A 21570-nucleotide genomic window follows, 5' to 3' on the forward strand; every position below is an offset into this window, starting at 1 on the left:
AGAAGATAGCCCTATTTGGTAAAAGACGAAGTCCATATTATGGCAAGATCAGCTCAAATAAGCAAAGAGAAATGACAGTCCATCAAGTCCATTAGAGTTAACTGCACCTCAGATTGCAGCCCAAATAAATGCTTCAGAGTTCAAGTAATAGACACATCTCAACATCAACTGTTCAGAGGACACTGCATGAATCAGTCTTTCATGGTCAAATTGCTGCAAAGAAACCACTACGAAAGGACACCAAATAAGAAGAAGAGACTTGCTTGGGTCAAGAATTCTGTCCTTTGGTCTAATACCAAATTTGAGACTTTTGGTTTCAACCATTGTGTCTTTGTGAGACGCAGAGTAGGTGAACAGAGGATCTCCGCATGTGTGGTTCATACCGTGACGTATGGAGAAGGAGTGATGGTGTGGGGGTGCTTTGCTGGTAACACGGTCTGGGATTTATTTAGAATTCAAGGCACACTTAACCAGCATGGATACCACAGCATTCTACAGCTATACACCATCCCATCTCATTTGCGCTTAGTGGGACTATCATTTGTTTTTCAACAGGACAATGACCCAAAACACACCTCCAGGCTGTGTAAGGGCTATTTGACCAAGGATAGTGATGAGTGCTGCATCAGATGACCTGGCCTCCACAATCACCCGACGTCAACCCAACAGATGGTTTGGGTTGAGTTGGACCGCAGAGTGAAGGAAAAGCAGCCACATGCTCAGCATATGTGGAAACTCATTCAAGAGTGTTGGAAAATCATTCCTCATGAAGCTGGTTGAGAGAATGCTAAGAGTGTGCAAAGCTGTAATCAAGGCAAAGGCTGGCTACTTTGAAGAATCTAAAATATATTTTGATTTGTTTAACACTTTGATTCCATGTGTTATTTCATAGTTTTGATGTCTTCATTATTATTCTAGAAAATAGAAGAAAAAAATAAAAATAAAGGAAAAATAAAGAAAAACCTTAAATAAGTAGGTGTGTCCAAACCTTTGGCTGGTACTGTATATTTAACATCGATTAAAAGGAGTATGATTGCTATCCATTCAAATCACTCCAATAATACCTGCCACTAAGTGTTTCCTTGCTAGAACATTTCCCTATTGTTCAGATAGGGTTCTGCAGAAGCGTTCAGTGTCACACCAGTGCACCATGACCATCTGTACTCTTATACAGATCCTTCGGAAAGTATTCAGATCCCTTGACTTTTTCCGAATTTTGTTACGTTACAGCCTTACTCTGAAACTGATTTTTTTTTTATTCCCCGCACTAATCTATACACAATTACTCATAACAAAGCAAAACAATAGCTTTAAAATGTTTTGATATTATATTAAAAATAAAAAAAACAGAAATATTACATTTACATAAGTTTTCAGACCGTTTACTCAGTACTTTGTTGAAGCACCTTAAGCAGCGATTACAGACTCGCGTCTTGGGTATGACACTACAAGTTTGGCACATCTGTATTTCGGGAGTTTCTCCCATTCTTCTCTGCAGATCCTCTCAAGCTCTGTCAGATTGGATGTGGAGCATCGCTGCACAGTTATTTTCAGGTCTCGCTAGAGATGTTTGATCGGGTTCAAGGTCAGGCTCTGGCTGGGCCAGTCAAGGACATTCAGAGACTTGTCCCGAAGCCACTCCTTCATTGCCTTGGCTGTGTGCTTAGGGTCATTGTCCTGTTGGAACGTGAACCTTTGTCTGAGGTCCTGAGCACCCTGGAGCAGGTTTTCATCAAAAATGTCTCTGTACTTTGCTCAGTTCATCTTTCCCTTGATCCTGACTAGTATCAAAGTCCCTGGCGCTGAAAAACATGCCCACAGCATGATGCTGCCACCACGCTTCACAGTAGAGATGGTATTGGCCAGGTGATGAATGGCGCCTGGTTTCCTCCAGACGTGCCTCTTGGCATTCAGGCCAAAGAGTTCAATCTTGGTTTCATCAGACCAGAACATCTTGTTTCTTATGGTCTGAGTGTCCTTTAGTTGCCTTTTGGCAAACCCCAAGCGGGTTTTCATGTGCCTTTTACTGAGGAGTTGTTTCTGTTGGGCCACTCTACTATAAAGGCCTGATTTGTAGAGTGCTGCAAAGATAGTAGGGTCTCCCCAGGGTCTCCCATCTCCACAGGGTATCACAGGATATCTCTGGAGCTCTGTCACATTGGCCATCGGGTTCTTGGTCATCTCCCTTACCAAGGCCCTTCTCCCCCAGTTGCTCAGTTTGGCCGGGCGGACTGCTCTAAGAGTCAAACTTCTTCCATTTAAGAATGGTGGAGGCCACTGTGTTCTTGGGGACCTTCAATGCTGCAGACATTATTTGGTACCCTTCAGATCTGTACCTCGAAACTATCCTCTAGCTCTGTGGACAATTCCTTTGACCTCATGGTTTGGTTTTTGCTCTGACGTGCACTGTCAACTGTGGGACCTTATATGGACAGGTATGTGCCATTCCAAATCATGTCCAATCAATTAAATTTACCACAGGTGGACTCCAATCAAGTTGTAGAAACATCAAGGATGATTAAATGGGAACAGGATGCACCTGAGCTCAATTTCAAGTCTCATAGCAAAGGGTCTGAATACTTATGTAACTAAGGTATTTCTGTTTAGAATTTGCCAACATTTCTAAAAACCTGTTTTCGCTTTGTCATTATGGGTTATTATCCCGAAGCTAGTCCTGCTTTGTGGATTTTTTTTTATTTTTAATAAGGCTGTAATGTAACAAAATGTGGAAAAAGATAAGGGGTATGAATACTTTCCGAATGCACTGTATCTGATCATTCACACACAAATTAATATCTAGTCTATCCATTCCTGCCAAACCAGTCTTGAAATGCATCAGTTACCTGCAGATCAATTAGCTCCTGGACCATGTGTTTGTTCCAGAAGAATCTGTCATCCACCTTGAAGGGGAAAATAACTATTATCAGTCAAACACAATTACTTTATTTTAATTATTTAAGCTTGGTTAAACTTATCTTAAAAGACAGGAAATGTGTGGCAAAATACTACTGTACTTAAACCAGGCATCTCAAACCGGCGAACCCCAGGCCAAACGTGACCAGCGATCTGATTTAGTAAATGCGACCTGTGTGCTTTGAGTGTAGTAATAACCACTTACCTGTTTCCATTGGGGTAAGTTGGACTTTTCTGTGTCTCCCTGCCGCTGCACAGTGTTGGTGAGGTCATAAGTCATGCTGTAGTAGAAGGAATCGGAGTCCATGAATATCTTGTACAGCTCGTCGAGCAGCCGCCTCTCGAGACGTTCCTTCTCTTTGTTTTCCTTGACCTGAAAGGCAGGGGAATACTGGGTGGTGGACATGGACAGGGATGGTATTAAATTGTCAAAATAATATAGAAAAATAACTAACAAATAAACTATAAATGAAAATAAATAAATAAAAGCAAATGTACCAATTTAAAAAATGTACAAGAGGCATGTAAGATGATAATACATGGGATATCTGAGCACAGAACTACAAATTCTAACCTTTTTCTTAGTGGGAGCCCCAACATTGGACTTGATCTGACTCAGAGTTTTCATCAGGTACTTCGACTCATCTGGAGACGGTGCAAGCTTCTCTGGCTTGTCGATCCCAAAGTGATGCTTCTTACAAAGCTAAAAGAAAAAGGACAGACTTTCTTTTCCACTTTCTATCAAAATTGTACATTGCTAACATACCAGCGTCATCATCCCCTGTAGTGATGTGTAACAGGAATTTAAAAATTATCTGAGAAATACGCTCACTTTTCCAACCCATCTGAAGGCAGAATTTGAATTTGAAATTTGTTCTTAACTGACTTGCCTAGTTAAATAAAGGTTCAATTAAAAATTACCCTTAATTCAGATCAGCTTAGGCTAATTGAGTATACCAAAGCATTCTGAATTGACCCCAACTCTATTAGACTTCCTCATAATTTAGTTAATGATTAAAGTTTTCCAAATATATTTACAGGGAATGATAGACAATTGGGATCATACTGGTGGACATGTCTATGAGGTTGATTGACAGCTAATCACTATGGTGTCTTTGAGTTAATTGGTTCAGTCTCAATGTGATTGCTAGCTAATTACATCAATTCAAAGCTACCAACAGTCAAAAACATCCAAAACAAGTGGTTCAGAAAACTCTAAAAACAACTTGACAGGGCTACTGAATTCCTAGACGAGATGGAATAATAATTCTGTGGTATGGACAGTATGTAGGGCTAGGTTCTAGAAACATACCAGAGACATGATTATCCAACACATCCTGTTTACTGGAAATGTTTCACTTACTTTCTCATGATCAGTATCATCTGTATCATCATCATGGCTCACCTGTAAGACTGGCATCTAAGCAAAATCCCGATTTCTCTGAGATCATTTAGCAAAATCACATTACTTTGGTTTCTAATTAAACAATTCTGATTAACATTGGCAATGCAGAAAAATAACACTAATGTAGTGTACCTTGGATGTTCGTCTTACAAGGTGATTAATTGGACTCATCAAGGTGTCAATCAAAACAGGGCAATTGAGATACTTACTAGAAACATTGAAATTAAATCATAAAATTGAAAAACACTAAGGGTAGCCTAGATTATAGCGGCAAGCTATGGTTTTCATCTCATCATGGCTGCATCCTAGATTAAAGAAAGATGCACTATGCAGAAATCTCTACGCCATTTCCTGGTTGCTAAAATTCTAATAGTATAGTGTAGAGAAGCATTGTACCATCTATTGTATTTTCAGCTGTTTGAAGCTGGTGTACATAACCAAAGGTAAAAGCCATAAAAACAAAACTTAAGAACAGGAAGCATAGAAATAGAGCACATAGAGCATATCTACCGTTTCATTCAATGAGAATGACAGCTCTATAAGACATTTCGATATGAATTTGGTCGGGTCGCCAAAAAAGCTACATATTGCAGCTTTAAAAAAGGAGACAATAGAACATCAGTGGCTACTTTAAAGTGATTACCGCTGCATTTTCACACTTAACGTCACAGTACTGCTTGAATGCTCAGAGCTCCATTAACCTCAAAGATAAAACGTGCCTCACAGACAATCTCTCACCTCCAGCTCCAGATCCAGTGGCTCTTCCTCAGACAGAGGAATGACAGCTATCTTGGTGATCTTGTAGACTTTGTGGTCACCTGGCATCTGGCCAACCAGCGCTTTTTGGCGGATCAGTATGAGACCCAGAGGAAGATCTACCAACAAGAAGGGGTAAAGGGGACATCATCACAGGCACAGAATTCCACACATTCCATAAGGTTTGACTTCTAGGGTTGGGCGGTATCCAGACTTTCATATTATCATATCATCCTTCTCTCACAGGAATCTACAGTATTACCGGTTTAGTACCCAAGGGTGCGCCAACCCCCCAAAAAAAAAAAAAACAGCCCACTTGGCGTTTATTACCATTATTATAGCACATGGAGGTTGCTAGGTAAATATGCTAATGAGCATAAACTAAAATAAACAAATTGCAATGACAGGCAATCCAAATCATAAAGTTACACATATATAGGTAGGAGCTACCTAATATCAATTTTGGTGAGTTTGGACATTTACAAGCGAATGTGAACGAGAGACATTGTGCAAAATAATTAAGTTGAGGCATGCTTATCTGATGGAAAAACAGTACTGGCTCTGTAGCAGCATGTGTATGTACAGGCTGTGTCTGTGTGAAGTCGCTAGGGCAACGGGCCTGCTCAGAGAACATGGGGGAGTAGCAAAAGGGCAGAGTATGGAGAGGAGAAAAAAACAAGAAAATTAAGTTAGCAGTGGCAACTGTACAGATAAAGCCCATTGGATGAGTTGACTTTTCAAACATGGCAGAAAGCGAACACAATATGATGCCCCGTCATTAACTGAGCCACTTAGATAACTAGCAAGTTAAACTTGGGGGTCGCATTAACGCAGAATTCAGTGTTTTTCAAGCAAAAAAAAAAGATAACGCAAATATTTTATCAGCAGACAGTGCTCTGACTAATGTGTAGCTACTTCTCCTGTGCTTTTCTCAGTGTAGCAAGCCTACTTCTCTCCGGGTAAAATGAAAGATGAACTTTAAACAAAAAATTAGGAAATGGAGCTACATTCTTTCTATGATAAACATTAGAAATATGATGGCCATGCATCGTTTCAACCTGGTCTCAGAGCATTTCATATTATTCTGCATGACACTCGTATGGTTACATAAGACAGATGGTTAATTAAGGCTAAAACTAAAGTCGGGATGGATGGGCATATAACGTGAACGTCTAGCAACCCAAAGGTTGCGAGTTTGAATCTCATCACGGACAACTTTAGCAACTTTTGAACTACTTTTAGCTACTTTGCAACTACTTAGTATGTTAGCTAACCATTCCCCTAAACATAACCTTAAACCTTTAACATAGCTAGGCAAGGAGTTAACATTTAACGAGCTAGCTAACGTTAGTAACCAAGCTAGAATTTAACATATTATACATTATGCAAATTCGTAACATTGTAATTGTTTCAAATTCATAACATACAATACGAATCGTAATTCATATCATACGAAATGGGTGATGGCCATCTACAAATTAATACATACAGATGAAGTCGGAAGTTTACATACACATTTTCAACCACTCCACAAATTTCTTGTTAAACAAACTATAGTTTTGAAAAGTTGGTTAGGACATCTTCTTTGTGCATGACACAGGTAAGATTTACAACAATTGTTTCCAGACAGATTATTTCACTTATAATTCACTGTATTACAATTCAAGTGGGTCAGAAGTTTACATACACTAAGTTCACTGTGCCTTTAAACAACTTGGAAAATTCCAGAAAATTATGTAATGGCTTTAGAAGCTTCTGATAGGCTAATTGACATCATTTGAATCAATCGGAGGTGTACCTGAGGATGTATTTCAAGGCCTACCTTCAAACTCCTTTGCCTCTTTGCTTGACGTAATGGGAAAATCAAAAGAAATCAGCTAAGACCGCAGATTTTTTATTTAAAAAAAATCACAAGTCTGGTTCATCCTTGGGAGCAATTTCCAAATGCCTGAAGGTACCACATTCATCTGTACAAACAATAGTACGCAAGTATAAACACCATGGAACCACGCAGCCATCATACCGCTCAGGAAGAAGATGCGTTCTGTCTCCTAGAGATGAATGTACTTTGGCGCAAAAAGTACAAATCAATCCCAGAACAACAGAAAAGGACTTTGTGGAGATGCTGGAGGAAACAGGTACAAAAGTATCTATCTCCACAGTAGAACAAGTCCTTTATCAACATAACCTGAAAGGCTGCTCAGTAAGGAAGAAGCAACTGCTCCAAAACTGCCATAAAAAAGCCAGACTACAGTTTACAACAACTGCACAAGGGGACAAAGATCGTACTTTTTGGAGAAATGTCCTCTGGTCTGATGAAACAAAAATAGAACTGTTTGGTCATAATGACCATTGTTATTGTTTGGAGGGAAAAGGGGAAGACTTGCAAGCCAAAGAACCCATCCCAACCGTGAAGCACGGGGGTGGCAGCATCATCTTGTGGGGGTGCTTTGCTGCAGGAGGGACTGGTGCACTTCACAAAATAGATGGCATCATGAGGACAATTATGTGGTTATATTGATGCAACATCTCAAGACATCAGTCAGGAAGTTAAAGCTTGGTCGCAAATGGGTCTTCCAAATGGACAATGACCCCAAGCATACTTCCAAAGTTGTGGCAAAATGGCTTAAGGACAACAAAGTCAAGGTATTGGAGTGGCCATCACAAAGCCCTGACCTCAATCCTATAGAAAATGTGTGGGCAGAACTGAAAAAGCATGTGCGAGCAAGGCCTTTAAACCTGACTCAGTTACACCAGCTCTGTCAGGTGGAATGGGTCAAAATTCACCCAACTTATTGTAGGAAGCTTGTGGAAGGCTACCCAAAACATTTGACCCAAGTTAAACAATTTAAAAGGCAATGCTACCGAATACTAATTGAGTGTAGTTGCACGTGCCCGTCCCTGATCACTCTATTGAAGAAAAACACTTGAATACACTTCAATATAAAACGTGACCTCAGTCAATACACAGCTGAACTCAACCTGCTCTCGCTTTCTCCTGTTGTGCTATTTACAAACAAACAAACAATGTGACTGGCTCAAATGTTCTGGGGAACTACGGTAAGCTTCACAATGTAAAATAATGGAACAGGTGAAATGAAGCGGATCGCCTAACATATTGCACAAGTTGACTGAAGGTATTTACTTAATGTAGCTAATATTAACATGGTATTGGAAAAACCCTCCCAGGGCCATTTCCAAATGGCCGTATATGGTCCATAAACCACCCAAGCCTAGTGATTTATTCACCTTTTCTCTCTCTCACTGTCTGTCTGTGGTGAAACACAGCATCTGGCTAAGCGAACTGAAATTTCAAGCATTCAAATTCAATTGATTTGTTAGAATCAGAGGTATATACATGCTCTTCTCTGGTAAAAACCAATGTATTATTCATGGACTACAGCTCTGCTTTCAACACCATAGTGACCTCAAAGCTCATCACTAAGCTAAGAACCCTGGGACTAAACACCTCCCTCTGCAACTGGATCGAGGACTTCCTGACGGGCCGCCCCCAGGTGGTAAGGGTAGGTAACAACACATCCGGCACGCTGATCCTCAACACGGGGGCCCCTCAGGGGTGCGTGCTCAGTCCCATCCTGTACTCCCTGTTCACTCATGACTGCACGGCTGTCATTGAAAATAAGAATTTGTTCTAAACTGACTTGCCTAGTTAAATAAAGGTTTTTTAAAAAGTGCCACAATTTCACCTGGTTAATATTACCTGCTAACCTGGATTTCTAGTAACTAAATATATACTTCTGTGTATTGATTTTAAGAAAGGCATTGGTGTTTATGGTTAGTTAGGTACACGTTGGAGCAACGACAGTCCTTTCACGCGAATGCGCACTGCATTGATTATATGCAACGCAGGACACGCTAGATAAACTAGTAATATCATCAACCATGTGTAGCTATAACTAGTGATTATGATTGATTAAGTTTAATGCTAGCTAGCAACTTACCTTGGCTTCTTACTGCATTCGCGTAACAGGCGGGCTCCTTGTGAGGCAGGTGGTTAGAGCTTTGGACTAGTTAACCGTAAGGTTGCAAGTTTGAATCCCTGAGCTGACAAGGTACAAATCTGTCGTTCTGCCCCTTAACAAGGCAGTTAACCCACCGTTCCTAGGCCTTCATTGAAAATAAGAATGTGTTCTTAACTGACTTGCCTAGTTAAATAAAGATTAAATAAAAGGTGTCAAAAAACATAGATAGATACACTGCTCAAAAAATTTAAGGGAACACTAAAATAACACATCCTAGATCTGAATGAATGAAATATTCTTATTAAATACTTTTTTCTTTACATAGTTGAATGTGCTGACAACAAGATCACACAAAAATTATCAATGGAAATCAAATTTATCAACCCATGGAGGTCTGGATTTGGAGTCACACTCAAAATTAAAGTGGAAAACCACACTACAGGCTGATCCAACTGATGTAATGTCCTTAAAATAAGTCAACATGAGGCTCAGTAGTGCGTGTGGCCTCCACGTGCCTGTATGACCTCCCTACAACGCCTGGGCATGCTCCTGATGAGGTGGCGGATGGTCTCCTGAGGGATCTCCTCCCAGACCTGGACTAAAGCATCAGCCAACTCCTGGACAGTCTGTGGTGCAATGTGGCGTTGGTGGATGGAGTGAGACATGATGTCCCAGATGTACTCAATTGGATTCAGGTCTGGGGAACGGGCGGGCCAGTCCATAGCATCAATACCTTCCTCTTGCAGGAACTGCTGACACACTCCAGCCACATGAGGTCTAGCATTGTCTTGCATTAGGAGTAACCCAGGGCCAACCGCACCAGCATATGGTCTCACAAGGGGTCTGAGGATCTCATCTCGGTACCTAATGGCAGTCAGGCTACCTCTGGCGAGCACATGGAGGGCTGTGCGGCCCCCCAAAGAAATGCCACCCCATGACTGACCCACCCCCAAACCGGTCATGCTGGAGGATGTTGCAGGCAGCAGAACGTTCTCCACGGCGTCTCCAGACTGTCACATGTGCTCAGTGTGAACCTGCTTTCATCTGTGAAGAGCACAGGGCGCCAGTGGCAAATTTGCGAATCTTGGTGTTCTCTGGCAAATGCCAAACGTCCTGCACGGTGTTGGGCTATAAGCACAACCCCCACCTGTGGACGTCAGACCCTCATACCACCCTCATGGAGTGTTTCTGACCGTTTGAGCAGACACATGCACATTTGTGGCCTGCTGGAGATAATTTTGCAGGGCTCTGGCGGTGCTCCTCCTGCTCCTCCTTGCACAAAGGCGGAGGTAGCGGTCCTGCTGCTGGGTTGTTGCCCTCCTACGGCCTCCTCCACGTCTCCTGATGTACTGGCCTGTCTCCTGGTAGCACCTCCATGCTCTGGACACTACACTGACAGACACAGCGAATATTCTTGCCACAGAATATTGATGTGCCATCCTGGATGAGCTGCACTACCTGCGCCACTTGTGTGGGTTGTAGACTCCGTCTCATGCCACCACTAGAGTGAAAGCACCGCCAGCATTCAAAATTGACCAAAACATCAGCCAGGAAGCATAAGGAACTGATAAGTGGTCTGTGGTTATCACCTGCAGAACCACTCCTTTATTGGGGGTGTCTTGCTAATTGCCTATAATTTCCACCTGTTGTCTATTCCATTTGCACAACAGCATGTGAAATGTATTGTCAGTGTTGCTTCCTAAGTGGACAGTTTGATTTCACAGAAGTGTGATTGACTTGGAGTTACATTGTGTTGTTTAAGTGTTCCCTTTATTTTTTTGAGCAGTGTATATCAAATAAATAAATAAAAATAATAAAAATTTTAAATCGGCAAAAATCGGTGTCCAAAATTACCGATTGTTATGAAAACTTGAAATCGGCCCTAATTAATCGGCGATTCCGATTAATCGGTCGACCTCTAGTGCGTATAGCCCAATACATCACTGGGGCCAAGCTTCCTGTCACCCAGGACCTAAAAACCATGCGGTTTCAGAGGAAGGTCCTAAAATTGTCCAAGACTCCAGCCACCCTAGTCATAGACTGTTCTCTCTGCTACGCGGATGGCAAGCTGTACCGGAGCGCCAAAGTCTAGGTCCAAGAAGGTTCTAAACAGCTTCTACCCCCAAGCCATAAGACTCCTGAACATCTAATCAAATGGCTACCCAGACTATGTGCATATAGATGTGTAAAGACAGTTGGACAAGACGTGGTAGGTAACTATCTTGTTAATTGTTTACAAACAAATTAGTGAACGTGCTAGAAAGCTAAACAGCAACCTAGCTAACTTGATGAATGCTGTAGCTAGCCAAAAAGGACTTGTTTTGAAAGTTGGATCATGTTATCCTTTGAGGGTTTAAAAAGTGTTCTTACACTATGAACATTCAAAGCAACTTTGAAATTTCCATGGCAGGCATTGTCACCTTAGCTTGCTACATAACTTTGAGTGATAGGAAGCATGAGCACCACAAATCAGTCTACACCACTGCGCACACACCCGCCGTTACAATGACAACTAGCGTAGCCATATCAGCAAATGACTGCTTTCTGAACACACACACACACACAAATCCAATTTGGTCACTTGTAACTTACTGTTTGGACAGTCAGTATTCAAAAACTGATTTGAGCGTTAAGGCCTGCAGTGTGAACATAGCTTTAGAGACCAACACAAAGGACCAGGTTCAAAACATTAAATCAATTAAGGCATGTTTTCATCAGTTCATATTTTCAGTACTGTCATGGTTTTGACCCAAGAACACAAATAAACCATGCGAATATAAAACATACCAAATAACACAACAGAAACAAAAGGCACGGGAGGTGGTGCAGCACAACGTATCAGACCTCTGGCCACACCTCACAAGTGTGACTAATTGCTCATTACCTCCCCCAAGACATTTCATTGGTTAATTGTGTTTACCTGTATTGTATTTAGAAAGGGTAGGTGGCATAAACTGAACCACATGTAACATATGGAATTGCTTTAGTATACGCATTAAAATTCTCAATGCAAAGTTACACCCCACTTACCTATTTTCTGAGTTATTACATAAAACTGAAGTCAATTGGAAAATGTTTTTCCAGAAATAACTTAAAATGTATAACTTCAAATTAAACCAAATCATTTGCACTCATGACTACTGGTCTCAATAGCATTTTCAGCCAACTTACAAGTCAATGATTTATAACAATCAATTCATAAAGTAACTTGCAAGGTTGCTAGCCAATTAGCCTGTTAACGTTACATTAGCGCTACATGAGTTAACCAGTTGCTATCAACAACTAGCTTACAGCTACATTAAAGTAAACCAAAGTTTTGGAAATACATAACGCCATCTTTCAAAGACCTTTAATACTGTTGATCACTCACTGCTAATTCACTGCTAATTCAGAGGCTGTCCTTAAAGGCTGCATGTAGGACCTGTACTTTTTACATTAACAATACTGACCGTCAAAAAAAATGTCCTGCACTTGTATGCCGATGATACTGTAATGTATGCTATTGAACCCACGGTTGACCAGGCTCTATCTTAACTTCAATCTGCCTTCATTGTATTGCAGAAAAACTTTGACCTCAAATTGGTATTGAATGCAGGTAAAACCTTGTATGTTGGACTCGCATAAACATAACTCTGATGATTCAAACATACAGTGGGGCAAAAAAGTATTTAGTCAGCCACCAATTGTGAAAGTTCTCCCACTTAAAAAGATGAGAGTGGCCTGTAATTTCCATCATAGGCACACTTCAACTATGACAGACAAAATGAAAAAAAAAACAGAAAATCACATTGTAGGTTATGTAAGTGCATTCCAGCTGGTGTAAATTCCACAAGTTACCACCGGCTAAATCTATGACGTTAAAAATGCCTATTTACTCTGTTCCATCTGACTGTGCAATCCACTGTATCATCAGCCCAGCCAGGCAATTTATAAACTTGATCTCCACTATAAAACACATCGAGACACTCACATTTCTTTTAGACTAATATTTAGTTTAACAGTGGAGATTTGTATAAACCTTGCCGCTTGTCTAACATTTGCAACATTGTTTCAACATTCAAATTCGATCTCCAGCTGTCCCATAGTAATGAACATGTCAGGAGTTGGGACGAGACAGACAGGCAGGCGGCAGCTTTTCTCAGCCAGTCAAAATCCTGAATCAGCATAGTTTTGTATATATCCTTAAAAATGAAGTGGAAGTGGTAGGCCACACAAGCTCATATAACAGGAGCGCTGAGTGCTGAAGTGCATAAAAATCTTCTGTCGTTGGTTGCAACACTTGCTACCAAGTTCAAAACTGCCTCTGGAAGCAACATCAGCACAATAACTGTTCGTCAGGAGTTTCCTGAAATGGGTTTCCATGGCCGAGCAGCTGCACACAAGCCTAAGATATCCATGCACAATGCTAAGCATCGGCTGGTGTGGTTTAAAGCTCACTGCCATTGGACTCTGGAGCAGTGGAAACGCTACCGGCCGAATGCATTGTGCCAACTGTAAAGTTTGTTGGAGAAGGAATAAAGGTCTGGAGCGGTTTTTCATAGGTTCGGGCTGGCCCCTTAGTTTCAGTTGGATTCTAGCTTGAAATATACTTGTTCATGTTACCATACTAGAAGTTATTGATTACTTTACATGTAGAAGGAAAGTATGTTGGGGTCAATGAAGGGTGGATATGAACTTGATGTATGGAAAGTTACTGAGTGAGACGAGGTGAAGTGCAGAAAGTTCATATTCTGTTCAAACATGTTATTGTTGAATATCAATGTTCCTAAGGAGGGAGGCAAAGGGCAACAGTCTAGTTTCAGTTCCTGATAAGGCAGGCGAGCTGCGGAACTAGGGAGGATTTTGGCTCGAGGTCAAGTCAGATGAAGTGAGAAGAAACCTCCGGGGTGGGGCCAGAGGGACCCACCCCAACGACCATCCTACTAGTCTTATGTCAAATGCATACACTTCCACGCCTATGAAGGGTCTAGCATCATGCAGGGCCATGACAACATCAGTGAGAGAAACCAATGAAGTTCCTGTTTAACAATATAGATGTATTGGCTGTCTAGATGTGTAAGGAGTTAACCCCGCTTAGTAGGAGGTTATAAATATATATCCTTGTGTAATTATACCTTCTCTTTGCAGCTGTATGACCCAGGGGGTGAATACAAACTTGGTTTGAGCTTTTTCTAGTCGTCCGTTAGAGAGTTTTTACTCTGTTCAGAACCTAACACAGTGAAGGAAAATCTTAACACTACAGCATACACTGATGTTCTAGACGATTCTGTGCTTCCAACTTTGTAGCAACAGTTTGGGGAAGGCCCTTTCCTGTTTCAGCAAGACAATACCCCAGTGCACAAAGTGAGGTCCATAAAGAAATGGTTTGTCGAGATCGGTGTGGAAGAAATTGACTGGCCTTCAGAGGCCTGACCTCAAACCCATTGAACACCTTTGGGATGAATTGGAACAATGACTGCGAGGCAGTGCCTGACCTCAATAATGCTCGTGGCTAAATGGAATAAAGTCCCTGCAGCAATGTTCCAACATCTAGTGAAAAGCCTTCCCAGAAGAGTGGAGGCTGTTATAGCAGCAAAGGTGGGACCAACTCCATATTATTGCCCATGATTTTGGAATATTCAACGAGCAGGTAGGTGTCCACATACTTTTGACTGTGTAGTGTACATAAGTGCAATACATCCGGCAGAAAATAGTTTAACAGACTTGCAAAGCTATTTGGCTAGCAGCCACACAACTACATTAGCTTACAATGAAAAAGCAAGGTATTCTTTGCAAAAATTAAGCATTGGCATCATATTGTTTCATACGTAGATCATAGAAAGAATGTAGCTAGCTACATTTCTTAATGTTTTGTTTTAAGTTAAGGGAAGGTACCGGGGGGAAAGTAGCCTACGCATAAGTCAGAGCACTATCTGGTGATTCAATGACCTGAGCAAATATATTTCATCCGAGTGGAAAAGTGCAACTGAAACAAATATTTTACAGTCCTGATTTGGAGAAAACACTGACTGAAGCTGAGCGGGATTTACAATAAGAAGCATTTTAGATCTGCGTTTACAAAATGCAGCAAGATAGTTATTTCCTTTTCGGTGTGAGAAATGCAGAATCCAGAGTTTAAATGACCAGCGACCTAGGGTAACCAATTCTAAATGGCACTATCAGTTCGCAAAGTACCTTAAGCAGAAAATAGACGGGACGCAATTATTCTGAAACTGCAGATGGTTGTTAGAACACTTATTTTCCTACTTCAATCAACCAGTCCATTTTGAATTTGTGATAAACTGTCGTCATTTAGCTTGTGTATCCAATCATTTAGATACCTTTTTAATAGGACTTTGTTTGCACACTGCGTGTGTGGAGGGAGCGGTCAGAACACAATTGAGTGAATGAGACAAGGAGGGGGAAAGGAATTTAGGGAGATAAACATTGTGATGCTTGGCTTCTTTTTTGTGGTGCCCTGCAAATCATATGTACAAATGGAACACTAGAGTCAAAGCAAATTAATGTTGTCGTCAAGAGAAAGTTTTACTTTCCCATTTGGGCAGCCACAAAGCGCATTCCACGGAATACAGATTTTTTTTGTTATCTCTGGTTAAAGATCGAGCTTTGACGTCTGTTTGAGTACTCATGCCCATCCCTATTTGGTGCTGTGCAAAGGCCAGAAACCAGACTGGAAACCCTTTTACAACTGATTAGATGATAGATGGGATTGAGGCTGGTTGCAAACACTTTTTCCCGTACATTTGATAGGAAGGAGAGGTTGGAGATGGGCCTGTAGTTGGATAGGATGTCCTGTTCAAGGTTGTGTTTCTCAGTAAGGAAGACTGCAGCTGTTTTGAAGATCGATGGTACCTCTCCAGTCAGCCAATAAGCCAGTACTTGTAGCACAAGGCCTACACCATTTCACTTACCTGTATGAAGTTGTATTTTCCCGATGAGACCCTCAACCAGGCCCAAGCACACTGGGTTCCAAGCTAACAGAAGGTCTGTTGCTGAAATAAAAAGAGAGAAGAGACAAATCAGAGAAAATAAAGACTTATGGAGTGGACACAAATTAAAAACATTTAAGAAAATCGTCCCACAAACTAAGAGCAATTAAGTTATTTAATAATAAACAGCACATGCATATAAGCCTATTTTCCAAACAGAGCACCAAGTTGATGGATTGTAGGCTATCCCTGGTTGTGCCAGTCTTATGCCATCCCAATCATATTTACATTGTGGACCATTTGCTGCACTTTCCATGCAAGTTTTGGACTGAGGGTTTCTGATTATACTGTTAGGAATCATCATGAAGCATTACATTACAGTAGTATCTAGATACCAAGCAGCCAAGTTCAGAAGTATTTAATGCATCCAGTGCTTAAAACATCAAGAGATTCTTCTCACAGTTCAAATAGACAAGTGTTATCACTTGGGAAGAATACATGTAGAGGTGGAGTATTCAACTCTTACCCTACGAGGTACGGAGCCTGCTGGTTTTCTTTTCTACTTGATAATTAATTGCACCCACCTGGAGTCCCATTCAGTCCCCGAGGGGAATAATGAAAAAACACAGTGTAACTGGTTTGTGGTCCAGAGTTGGGTTTGAGGGATGTAAAGAATACATTATGACAATTTCTTTGACTGAAGCAGAGGTACAAAAACCAGGTCAGAGGGTCACAGACAGTAGCCATGTTTCTGGCAACACTTTTTATGGCAAACCCATCATCGATAGAGTTTAGAATGAGAAAAAAAACACATGGAACTTTCAGGATGTGACATCATTCCACTTTTTTTATTCAACAAGTTGATGGAAACCTAGCTAATGTCAGTTTTCATTCTTAAAAAATTGTGTAGTAACATGATGCACTGAAGCATGACTACATCACTGCCAAATTACTACATCACAACTAGCTAACTGATGCTGATAACTAAAACAACTTTGGTATAACAGAAAACTAGACGTGAAGGGTATGTCAAGCAGTTGAAGAGTTGAGTCATGAATGGGCAACAAAGAGGGTGGAGATTGGAGAACATCTAGGTAGCTGAGACAAAAACTCTTCCTGTTCCATGGAGCCAGAGAACTCTGTACCGACCTCAGCGCTGGAGCCCGGGCAGGGAGGTGGAAAATAGGGGCTGCCCATATATATACACACACACACACACACACACACACACATCTCTCTGTTTGTCCATGATACAAACTCAACCATAGATTTGTTCAGAAATGTGAAATATTGTGGAAATTCGTGTCGGTGCTAGTGTCAACAAGTCCAATGAGGAATGGAAACCCTTTTCCAATTAAATAATGGAAGAGCAGTGCAACCCAAACCTGTTCAGGCTGGCTGCACACCCATGTGACCTCAGCTAGCCCACAGGGTAGTCATTTACATCCATACAGTGGCTGCTCCCTCTCAACAGCTTTTTGGTTACAACAGAAAGGCAAGGTTCATCGGCTCAGCTACTGGCTTTGCTGTGAATTGTCCCGGCTTAGCTCGCCACTCTGTCACAGAGAAGGGGGAGGTGTTTTGGCAAGACACGGGTGCAGGTCAGACAGAAGCACAAGAGCTAACGATAGCTACGGTAGCTACAGATTGTTACACCAGATCATTTGATTTAACCAAATCATTTTTGGTATCCATTACTTACAAGGTGCGGTGCATTTGAATTTGGAAAATGCTCTGTTATTAAAATAATTATTTGTTCTCCATTAAGTAATCCAACGATGTGTACACCGCTATCTTGTCTATTTCAAATATTCTCATTGTTCGAGACAGGTGTTATTATGACATTTGGTACTTTGGGGTGGACCCATCTGTCTCAATTAATCTGGCCTAAGTATGCTCGACTCCCAAGAAGCAGAACAAGTCACGCAAGGTAGTGTGTTGTGTAGCAGAGAGCCCGTAACTAGTCTGTAAATATGTGGAATTCAGTGTAAGGAAATAAGGAACCACAACAGATGCTTGAGTGGCATTTCAGTTAACCATGTAGCCAAAGGAATCCAATAAAGCGAGTTCATGTAAGAAGAAAAATGGATGGAAGATGCAGGAATTATGAACCCTAATAACTGTTTTGTTCAATACAAAACAATGTAAAGACAACTAAACATGGAAACATATGGAGCAATGTCACCGTCTGTTTTCTGGCTCATTGTTTGAATGGAACACTGCTACATAATTTGTACTGTGCCCCTCGAGCATCGCAGTCTGTTTATTCCAAATATCACTATCAGGTCAACTGGGCAGTACCACACTGGACATGAAAGTATGGTAATAATACACATTTAATGGACTGGCAGTTAACACGAGGATGTTTGTTTAGATAGCTAAATTATTGCAACCAAAAATGGAATGGCACTCGAATTTTAGTAAGGTGCGCTGTTGTTGGATCCACAGCGTCCTATATAGTTGTCATTGTCAACGTGTAAAACAATACTTGCTTGGATAATGAAGACATAGCTAAGACAAGAGGAAATGCTCATGCTATGGGCTTGACGTCATTATAGCTAGCCATTTAGTTATGGGTTTGATGTCCGAGCTTACTGATGTTACGTTAGCAAGCTAATTAATGGCTATGAGAAACTGAATTTGAAAAATGACAAAAGTATTTTGCCTACCAGGTCTGGCGTTCATGGTCCCATCTATTCGGCTACACCAAAGAGCATGGTCGCCACTCTGGAGAATATAATGGTCTTTGGCTTGAAACAGCTCCATTTTATCGGTGTACAGTATGTCAAACCATGTAAATATTTCTGTGGTCCAAACCGGTTAGCTAGCTATAGCTAGCACGCCTATCTAACGTTAACGTTACTGACAGGGCGTTTCCCAGGCAAGTTGGCTAACGTTTGCTTTGCTTATTTTAAATATTCTTTATTAGTTCAAAAAGTAGACATAATGAGACACTTATTCAATGTGTGAAAATGTAGCTGGTTGTTCATTTCCAGTCGAAAGACCGACTGACTGTCGATTTCCTGCAGAAACAATCACACGTGACTTCTTCTATGGATGTTTGATCGCGATTGACAACCAACTTTGATGTGCATTACCGCCGCCAACTGGATTGGAGTGTGGACCAAGGACATAAGGTCAAACTGCACCTGTCCTCCCCACCTGTCCTCCCCTGATCTATTTGTGAATACAACTACTCCTTCCTCAACAGCTCTTACCTGCTCAGGCAACCCTAGATCTATCACTGGCTGAGGGAGCAACCAAGGTGGGATAGCAGGAAGAACAACAGAGAGTCGAAACTCCCTCCCAAATAACCCCATCTCCCTCGCCATGCCATTGCCTATCTACCCAAAACTTGTATTCAGATTTCATTCGTGTTTCCAGCTCTCTAGGAGTACATTTTTTGTAGGATGTGCAACCGTATGTCCTTTTAGATTTACCCATTATATCTTGGTTAGCTGTTGTCTTCTTAATTCTAATGGCATCTCTACCAACTCTACCTGCATCGCTGCCACAACATATTCTTAGGGCTTGGGCATAGATAACATTTCGATTTTTTTTAGCCCAGGGGAATTATACGATCCAGCACAGGGAGATCCCAATCTCGTCTGACCCCACTCATCCTCTTTATCACATACCATACCTCTCCCACAGGAGTGGTCCTTTTTATGTTACCACAGAACCGGCACCAACACTCCCTCTTAGCGGGGCGGCAGGGTAGCCTAGTGGTTAGAGCATTGGAATAGTAACCGACAGACCGGTAACTCCTCAAGAAACTGTTTGAACTCTTGCCCATTAAGCCATCAAACTTCTGTCGTTCCATTGAATGATTAACACCATTATGAAAATTAACCAATACATGATTCCTGGCTGGACTGATTCTCAATCTTATTGAGGTCATCCTGTACATTTTCACATGTCAGTCCTGCGATCCCAAGACACTTCACTGCCTGATCCACTATGATCAGTATCTTCTTAGTCTTAGATTGTAATTATTCTGTGCAATTGATTGCTGCAGTCACAAATGTAACAACCTTCCTCATATGTACTACCAGTGTCACGACTTCTGCCGAAGTCGTTGCCTCTCCTTGTTCAGGCGGTGCTCGGCGGTCGACGTCACTGGCCTTCTAGCCATCATTGATCCATTTTTCATTTTCCATTGGTTTTGTCTTGTCTTCCCACATACCTGTTTTCAATCCCGTCCAACCTGCATCCCGACCTGCCCTGGAATACTTGCTCTACTGGGTGCCCCGTTAGTTTTTGTGTGAACTACCTTCCCTGCTTCTGCATACGAGATTTTAGGCTCACGCCACACCTGCTGCACTTCCACCTGTCTTTTCATCAATGCACAACCCCCATATGGCACACAATAGGCGGCCCCAGAGTTACAGCACCTTAACTGGACCCCGTCTCCACATTCCCCATATGCATGTTCTCCCCCACACTTCGCACACCTCCTTTTACCTTTACGCACCGCCGCCACATGCCCAAACCTTTGACAGTCATAGCAACACAATGGTTTAGGAACGTAAGCTCAAACATAGTAACTCATATACCCAATCCTAACTATTTCTGTCAGTACCAGATCCTAAAAGTTTAGTAGCACTGACAGGCTATTCACCTTCTTCCCATCTGGAGGCGCTGTGCCTCAATAAGAGACCCTCCCTTCACAAGACCTGCAAAGGTGCCTCAGGCTTCCTCTTTTTCTTAACCTTTAATCTCACTATTCTACCTACACGTTTTTCCACTCCACCACTAACTACACTCCATCCCGTCCTCCTCAACACCTCACCCCCTGCCTTTCCATCCATCTCTGCCCCAGTCACAGCCAATTCAGTGTTGCTCAACCGCCTCCACAGGATTTCACGCTCCAAAACAAAACAATCACACGTGACCTTACTCTTCATTCTATATCGAGCTCCACCAGGTGCACTCGATTTACCTTGCCCAGTGCACCGATTGGTGGACGTCTCTTTCTGGGACTGTTCAATAGGATCTCCGCCTAGGCTAGAGTAAAATCCAACGTACAGCAAGTTTAAGGTATTCAAATGCTCAGCTGTTTGAGCTGATTGAGTCTGAATTAGTGACACGTCTCTCATCAAAATTCGACATTCAATTAAAATAATGTTTTATTGATATACTGGTATTTGGGTAATTACACATTTAGTCTACCAGTTATTATCAACGTTGATAGGTTGGTTATGAATGTTGAAGGTCGATCATGTCAAACTTTCACTTTCCCCTTATGTTTGTATGTTGAAATTGTAGTAGTTCATTATGATATTTATTTCAGGTGGCACTTATAGCAGGGTTATATGCTCTCTTAGTGAGAAAAAAAGCAAGTTTGGTGGTGAATGGAATGTATTATTGAATGGAATATATTAAACCTAAAAAAATAAACACCCCATGCCAAGTTAATAGAGTGCTTATTCAATACTGTGCATTCTCCTAAAATGTGTCATTTTTTCCTGGATCTACCATGTGTTGCTTGTCTCACACAAGGTGTTAAGTGATGGAGAGGATACAAGGTGAGGTTTCGATTTGTGTAAACCATATAGAACCACTTGATAGCAAGAATGGCAAC

The 21570-nt window shown here is 41.5% G+C and overlaps 1 protein-coding gene across 3 annotated transcripts in view; it reads right to left on the bottom strand.

Moving 5' to 3' along the window:
• LOC118402130 (phosphatidylinositide phosphatase SAC2-like) overlaps positions 1-19024 on the bottom strand; it is a 30929-nt gene extending 11905 nt beyond the window's left edge. Inside the window, exons 1-7 of one of the 3 annotated variants that reach the window (XM_052478352.1) lie at positions 18656-18715; positions 15969-16049; positions 5631-5693; positions 5057-5193; positions 3488-3616; positions 3119-3304; positions 2844-2900 (exon numbers count right to left, since the gene is read on the bottom strand). In XM_052478352.1, the coding sequence (XP_052334312.1) occupies positions 2844-2900; positions 3119-3304; positions 3488-3616; positions 5057-5143 (459 nt within the window). In that variant the 5' untranslated portion in view covers positions 5144-5193; positions 5631-5693; positions 15969-16049; positions 18656-18715. Of the gene's footprint in view, positions 1-2843; positions 2901-3118; positions 3305-3487; positions 3617-5056; positions 5194-5630; positions 5694-15968; positions 16050-18655 lie in introns of all 3 variants that reach the window. The other 2 variants (XM_052478340.1, XM_035800072.2) reach the window with 2 other exon arrangements.
• Between the last annotated feature and the right edge of the window lie 2546 nt (positions 19025-21570).

The sequence above is a fragment of the Oncorhynchus keta genome, chromosome 2, assembly GCF_023373465.1.
Source record: "Oncorhynchus keta strain PuntledgeMale-10-30-2019 chromosome 2, Oket_V2, whole genome shotgun sequence".
Lineage (NCBI taxonomy): Eukaryota > Metazoa > Chordata > Actinopteri > Salmoniformes > Salmonidae > Oncorhynchus > Oncorhynchus keta.